The sequence below is a fragment of the Artemia sp. Qi Xiang Cuo genome, chromosome 3, assembly GCF_049724085.1.
Source record: "Artemia sp. Qi Xiang Cuo chromosome 3, ASM4972408v1, whole genome shotgun sequence".
NCBI lineage: Eukaryota > Metazoa > Arthropoda > Branchiopoda > Anostraca > Artemiidae > Artemia > Artemia sp. Qi Xiang Cuo.
In genome coordinates this window covers 51034277-51042588 of record NC_142796.1, presented here as the reverse complement: position 1 = coordinate 51042588, position 8312 = coordinate 51034277, and the positions used below count along the sequence as shown (strand labels likewise).

General features: G+C 37.3%; 1 protein-coding gene across 1 annotated transcript in view; it reads right to left on the bottom strand.

Annotated features, from left to right (window-relative positions):
- LOC148954248 (uncharacterized) overlaps window positions 1–389 on the bottom strand; it is an 84020-nt gene extending 83631 nt beyond the window's left edge. Inside the window, exon 1 of the mRNA XM_089086213.1 lies at window positions 308–389. Within this exon, the coding sequence (XP_088942339.1) occupies window positions 308–389 (82 nt within the window). The remainder of the gene's footprint in view (window positions 1–307) is intronic.
- Window positions 390–8312: the final 7923 nt, after the last annotated feature.

Genomic DNA, 8312 nt, shown 5'->3' with positions numbered 1-8312 from the left:
CATTTATTAGAATAATGAACTTGAAATAATATCATTTTTTTACAGCATTTGGTATGGGATCCCCCCCCCCCCGGGAAGGCGGCCCGGGGGGCCCGCTACGGCGGGCCCGGGGCATTAAATAGTGGAAATTGACCTGCCTTGCACACACAAACACATTGAAAATTGTTTATGATAAAGAAAAAAAAAGAATTTAAAAACACCCCATTACCCAAAAAACCCTCCCATCCAATTTTTACTCTTTTTTTTAAATAAATTTAAGTTAATTTTTCTAGACCGAGTTGTTTTATGTACTCTATACATTAAATACGGTCTGAAATTAAATAATGACCGTGTGGTAGTACCATCACAACATCATCAAGTACATAGACTTTTTCCGATATTTCCGACATGGCGTTTTTATAAACTCTAATTGTGTAGTTTTTAAATTGTAAAGAGCGAATCGCCATGACTTTCGCTTTTGGCACTAAACTACGTTCCACACAGTATCTATACACACTCATGTCGAAATTATTTTTTACAAAGTGTGTAGGTACCCCCTTGCAAACTTGTTTGATTTCCTTGCTGTGCGTTTCCGCACAGTATACCTTCGGACCAGGAAACACACCACTGGATATCAGATCGCTACCCGTTTCAGATTTTAGCATTAACAATTGATTTGGGTTCTGGCGTTTCACTAGCTCTGGGTAGAGGCATTCGTCCCAGTTAGTGTAGTCCATTCCTGAGCTAATGTACTCGCCATTTTCCAAATAATCGCCATTTTCATTCAATAGATTTTCAGTTTTGACTTTTAACAGGAGTGAATCAGTCTCCCCGTAATACACTTTAACTTGTCCCTCAATCGGTCACTGTACCTTGCATAAACTGTAAAGAAATGACAACATGAGGTTCTTTGATACTTAAGTTGTTTCACATCTGCCTGCAATATTTCTATTTAATACAGTACTTTTTTTCTTGCTGTGTAGGAGTCCCATATCAGAGTCTATGATTGTGAACGTAGTAAAGTTTGGATCTACAATGATTCGAGCACAATCTTTAGGGTTGGTTACAATGTCACATCGACTTCTGTGTCGTACGGTTTTGCTAATTTTACCGAAAGATGAGTTCAAAATGAGTTTAGAGACTCCTTTTTTAACTTTCGTTTTCGCTTGTGAACGCTTACTGACAAAGGTGTCAATAAACGTTTTCATGTAAGGCTTTTGATCAAATTGGAGGGCTCTATGAATCTTTGTGACTTTGAAACCATTGGACACCATCCATTTCAATAGCACCTGATGAACGACGATATTCTGTTTCGGGTTGAGGTCGGCAATTAGTTTTTTTTTGAGGGTACCCAATTCTTACTCCCATCCTCTGTTAATTATTAATTGTAGAGACTCAGAGAATCCCTACCCACCGGTCTATTTATGCACGGAAAAACAAATCCTTTTACCGAGTCATGCATTTCCATGGGTATTTCACCGTCAATTCCAAAAAACCATCCCTGTGCCCCATTCTCCTCAACACTAGCAATTACGGGGAAATTCGAAGCACACGGATTGTCAAGCCATTTATAATTTCCAGACGGCAAACAGTAGTGAGTCATTGCCGATTGGTAAAGAAAATTCATATCCAAAAAAACTGCTTCCGACTTTTCATCGGTATGCTGTTCTGTCGGATCAGTTTTCATGATACGTTCCCCGTGAAAAACATACCCACCCCTCATTGATCTCTCTACAAACAGATGCTGATCCACATCGGCGATCAGACCTATTTCTTCTTTGCTGATTTTAAGTATCAAGTCCATCACGAACTGAGGAGTTGAAAAATAATAACCTAAATCCAACCCAAATTCCCCATAGATTTTATCCGTATTTTTGCACACAATGTCCACAAGATTGAGTATGTCACTGGCCAAGTATAGTTTACAATAATCCCACCCATTTTTACATCCCCCCTTTGCCCAAACCCTCTTAGCAAATTCATAGTCGCTAGTGGTGCACTATCTCTCAGTAAGAGAATTGTAAAAAGCTTCAATGGGCGATAGTGACACCTCATCTAGCCTCGAGCCAGAGTTGTAATAATCATATGGATATATACCCTTACACGTTACTAAATCATACATTTCATCATCGGGGCCGCGCTGTTTGAGGAGGGGGAAGCCATCAAAATTGTCACTTTTCTGCACCTGAATCAATTGACTTAAAGATTTGGGGAAGAAGCTGAAAGAGTCTAAAAAACGGATTTTATTCAGGCACGTGTTACCTTTGTCAACTGTTTTCGACATGAATTCTAGCAGCAGTAGCTTCTCCGATGACTTGGGTATGATATTATATGAAAAAGAACCATCTATCTATGCGTCATCTACAACTCCTCCCTTGGCAATGCGGGCCAACGCCGGAAGAACAAACTTTAAGTCGTAATTGGAATTGTGTATAAAAACGGGCACAAAATTATGCTGTTTAGTGTTGAAAGTGTATAGCTTATGTGCTACTCTCTTAAATTTATTGTCCCTAGATGTAAGATTCTGCCCCATATTATCTTGATCTATCATACCACCTCACATCTCCGAACCTACACCATCATCAGTGTTTTACTTGAAAACCCAACATAGTATACGATTTTTAATGGCCACTACGTCATCTGGTGATAGGAGCATAGGATAGTTTGTGTAACGAAGGCGCGAAATTGCAACGTTCGCTGTTTTGATTAGACTGACCAATGGCGAGCGCATGCAGTCTTCACCGTCACTCAACATCTCAACTACATCCAGCACTTGCATGGTATTATTGGAATCTCGTTGCGCATGAGCGTAAGAGACCCCTATGGCTTCATGTATTTTAAAATGATTTGAATTTGACGGATCGCACACGTCTGTCAGTTTAGCTTCGCAGTCTAAAGCGATCTTATTGCTCTGCAGGAGCGTGTTTTGGAAATTTTTAAAACGTAATATCGCTTTATCTCCGCCTACCGTCTCCACAGTCTGGTATCCATGACGTTTACAGTGTTTCATGTGATGCTCTAACTTTAAATCAGAGCGAAATCTTGAGAGACATGTTGGACAGTGATAACACACATTCCCCTTTTTACCCTCCCCAAAACCCTACTAATATCGGTAATTGGATTAAAATGACCAATTGAATCGGAGTCTGTGGGTGGAGTGTATAGAAGCCACACCCAATGTTCTACTGATTCAATTGAAGGAGCCCGCACTGGAAATAATACCCTCTTCTTATCAGAACGCTGGCCCTCTTCAAATTCTGTTTTATACTGTAACACCGTGACACAAATCTTTAAATGTGCATTATCCAACTCAAAAATATCTATTCCTTTTAGTGTCACAGGAAATTGACCATTTAAACAATTGAAATCTACTTTGGGGAACTTTGAACCCTCCCTACTATTAAGTGACATTTCATCCAACTTTTTTTTAGATACATCGATATACAGTGGCCTATGAGTAGCAATTAAAAATATATACTTAAAACACTTCAACTTTCTATTGAAACAAATTCGCTTTATCTCCTTACGTCCCTCTAAAACTGAATTATGTTTTGAAACTACAGCCTTCTCTCCAGCCCCACCTCTTAAAATAAAATCCTTTTTGAATCTACATATATTAACATTTAAACTTTCAATAAATAAAACCACAGATCCACTACCCCCCTCGTTTTAATTTTCCCACTTACTTTGAATACTATTATCCCAGTTTAGAAAAAACCTCCCCATCATTTGATAAATGCCGGCGAATTGCCAACATCTCTGTGTGAAAGTCTTTTGAATGAACTTCACCCAAAGTTTAATTTAAAAAAAAAATATTTTTAGTATTATTGATGCTTTTAAACTGACCCCCACCCCCACACCCCCATCTGGTTTTAAAGAATGGATCGAATCTTATTAGTATATTAAATTTTAATTGTCGAGGGAACTTTTATTATATCCCCCGACACTAGAGAGTTGAAGGGATCACCGAATTTGGCGCTGTAGACCTTTGTGTGGTGTAAGTCAGAGTTGGACAGAAAAAAATCTGGAAGAGGGGATGCTGGTGTTGTTGTTGTTGCTGTATCGTTACTACTACTATTACTAGCACTAGGTATATCATTAAGCGGAATGGTGGGGGGTGACATAGAATTGTCAATAGAACCACCCCCAGTCTGTTCAATTGCAATGGATGGAGATGGCATGAAGTCCCCTAGGCCTGTTAGTACATTTTCCAAGGTGTTTGGGGATAGCTGATCGAGCCAGCCTGTATTGTCCTGTGATGGGATTTCTTTATGAGGACCCGGTTCAGATGCACTAGTAAGATCCCCTAAGAACTCACGCATAAATCTATCTGCCCACTCCGGGTCCTCCATCATGTCAATGTCACAAGTTAAATCGTCTAGGCTTGCCATGTCCCCAAAACAATCATTAAGAAAACCCCTATGCCACTCCATATTGTCTAGAACTAATGCAGGTTCGTCTCTAAACTCCATTGGTGGTGCTAGAATTGGTTCAGGTCCAGTAAATTCTGATGTTTAATCACCCAATGGCGCTGCTATTTCATTAATCTATAGAAAAAAGGTTTATTTTCTATGTGAAATAAGCATTATTTCATAAAGTTGAAAAATCATGTTCATTTCTAGTCGTGTGTTTACCTGAATATTTAACACGTACCATTTTTCCATACCACCCACAAAACTCAATTCCTCCTAGAATTATTTAAACTAAATACTTACCCCCGACTCCCACAGAAAGTTCAGAAAAACACAATAGCCTTATCTATAGTGAAGCGTTTTTTAGTCGTATGTTTACCTGAATATTTAACACGTATCATTTTTCCGTACCACCCACAAAACTCAATTCCTGCTAGAATTATTTAAACTAAATAGTTACCCCCGCCCTAGAAATTTCAGAAAGATGTAATAGCCTTATTTATAGTGAAGCGTTTCTTAGTCGTATGTTTACCCGAATATTCAACCCGTACCATTTTTCCATACCATCCACAAAACTCAATTCCTCCTAGAATTATTTAAACTAAATACTTACCCCCCATCTCCCACAGAAAGTTCAGAAAGATGTAATAGCCTTATTTATAGTGAACCATTTTTCTACTCGTATGTTTACCCAAATATTTAACACGTAACATTTTTCCATACCATCGACAAAACTCAATTCCTCCTAGCATTTTTTAAGTTTGTGCAGAGCTGGCACTGGCCTGAGAGGCTCCTGGCTGGTCCAGGGAACTTGTAATAGAGCTAGCATATCTGATGATGGATGGTCTTGCAGCTTGCATCGATGTGGTATCACCCCATCTTGTTCTCTTTTCGGGGGGGGGGGGGAGTAATTGTAGGAATCTTCCTCCTCCTTAAAAAAGAAGAAAAATTTAGTAAGGAAATAATAACTCCTCTTTTACAGATAAATTGCCCTCTAAAGTTTATTCTGATGTTTGTAGTGCTATAACAATTAGCACTTTAGAAATATTTAAAAAGAAAGGCTTTTAAAGTAAAATTTTGGAAAATTTTTTAGTTTGGGGGAAGGGGATTTCAAAAACCTCTCCCCATAATATAATTTGCCCTATAAAGTCGATTCTGATATTTGTAGCACTCTATGTCCTAGCGCTTTAGAAATAATTAAAAAGGCTTCTAGTGTAGAATTTTGGAAAATTTGAGTTTGGAGGGAAGGGAGATTTCAAAAAACATCTTCACATAATATAAATAACCCCCTAAAGTCGATTCTGATATTTGTAGCACTCTATGTCTTAGCGCTTTAGAAATAACTAAAAAGGCTTCTAATGTAGAATTTTGGAAAATTTTAGTTTGGTGGGTAGTGTGATTTCAAAAACATCTTCCCATAATATAATTTGCCCTATAAAGTCGATTCTGATATTTTTAGCACTCTATGTATTAGCGCTTTATAAATAATTAAAAAGGCTTATAATGTAGAATTTTGGAAAATTTTGAGTTTGGGGGGGAGGGGGATTTCAAAAACATCTCCCCATAATATAATTTGCCCTATAAAGTCGATTCTGATATTTGTAGCACTCTGTCTTAGCGCTTTAGAAATAATTAAAAAGGCTTCTAGTGTAGAATTTTGGAAAATTTGAGTTTGGAGGGAAGGCAGATTTCAAAAAACATCTTCACATAATACAAATTACCCCCTAAAATTGAATCTGATATTTGTAGCACTCTATGTCTTAGCGCTTTACAAATAATTAATAAAAGCTTCTAATGTAGAATTTTGGAAAATTAGAGTTTGGAGGGAAGGGTGATTTAAAAAACTTCTCCTCATGATATAATTTGCCATATAAAGTCAATTCTGATATTTGTAGCACTCTATTTCTTAGCGCTTTAGAAATAATTAAAAAGGCTTCTAAAGTAGAATTTTGGAAAATTTGAGTTTGGAGGGAAGGGAGATTTCAAAAACATCTTCACATAATATAAATTACCCCCTAAAGTCGATTCTGATATTTGAAGCACTCTGTGTCTTAGCGCTTTAGAAATAATTAAAAAGGCTTCTAATGTAGAATTTTGGAAATTTTGAGTTTGGGAGGAAGGGTGATTTCAAAAACATCTCCCCATAATATAATTTGCCCTATAAAGTCGATTCTGATATTTGTAGCGCCCTATGTCTTAGCGCTTTAGAAATAATTAAAAAGGCTTCTAATGTAGAATTTTGGAAAATTTTAGTTTGGAGGGAAGGGAGATTTCAAAAACATCTGCCCATAATATAAATTACCCCCTAAAGTCGATTCTGAGTTTAGTGTACTATTCTTTAATTAATGATTTTAATATCAATTTTTTTTTAGTATACAATAACGCTATACCATATTTTAAATTGACAACATTGTTCAAACATCACTTATGTATCGCATTTCAGAGGCTTTACACACACACACATACACACAGTCAATGTGGCATCGTTCCATCTTGCTCCCTATCAATTCTGAGTTTCTGGATACAATTACACAAAACCCGTCTTAATCACCAAGCTTTTGTTTTCAGATAGGACACGTGTGAAGTTTTGCTTGCAAAAGGGACCCATTTCTCTAATTACAAACACAGATGCCTTTAGTTAGACCAGAAAAAGACGAAATATCTTAAATAGACAATTGGGAAAAATGCACAATTTGAACGAGATAAGTAAAACTACAGAATTATGCTCGTAAACAGAGCAGTGGGGGATGGGTTTTTGTTTACATAATAGAAAAAAAGCGTACTTTGCGTTTTCTAGCGTGTATACTCATACTATTGTATGAGTTTGTATTGTTGGAGGGGAGGGGGGCCTATGCCCCTGAAATTTGAATTTACTGGTAAAATGACTTTTATTGGGAAATAAATTAAGAAATTCAGTAAACTATACTCACGTTGACAATTGAAGTATCCATTGTTTCAAAGTTGATAATATTCAATGTACTTTCTACGATATGTTAAAACATAATGAAAATTAAATCGTAATGCATGAACATTTTATACAGAATCTCAAGGACGAATAAAAAACGGATGTTGGCTCGAAAAACACTTTGCTTGAGTTATATAATTTCGTGCATACTCTCAAAACATGTTGGAGCACTTTATATAGTGCCAGCTTTAAAAAAAAAATTGTGAAATTTCTTGTGCAATAAAACCTTGACTTTAGTTTCATAACATGCTTGACCACTTTGTAACGAGCCAACTTTTAAAATGTGCATGTCTAAGTATAGTGTCAAAGGCGTGGGTTTTCTTGTGCAATTCAATGTATCTTTTCATGTATCTTTTCAATCTTATACACCCTTACTACTAGCCAATATGATAGTAGAAAGAAGGATGAAGGGAATCTGGGCGGAGAGGCAGGAATTATTTTGGCCAAATAAAGGATGAAGGCCTGAACCAGGAGGCAACTCCTTGGTAGCTTTGATAGGTGAGGATTGGAGTTGCAATGGGAGAAAGTTCTGGAGGAAACTTGGGAAAGAGGAGATTGGAGGAGAATCTGAGCAGGATAATTTAGAATGCAATGGTGAGCTGAGTGAACTTGGCACGAAGAATAGAGCATTAGCGGTACTTGCTAAGGGAGGAATGTGGCCAAGAATGTTGACAAAAAATGGGGCTTTCAAATGTGGGGTCCATGATTGGTTACAACAGGTACTGCTCAAGCTTAGATATTTGCTTGTGCTAGTAATTCTATTTTCTTTTTCTTTTTTTTGACAAAAAGATGGAGGGGACATGGACATGTGGGTTATCGCACCGAAAAAAACGCCCGCTTGATGCTAATTTACTCATACGAATAAAAAGTGACAAATTGTGCTCAAATGTAAAACCCTTGCTTAGCCCTTTTGGTCCAACCTACAGTTGATGACACTAGTAGCTTCGTCACTAAGT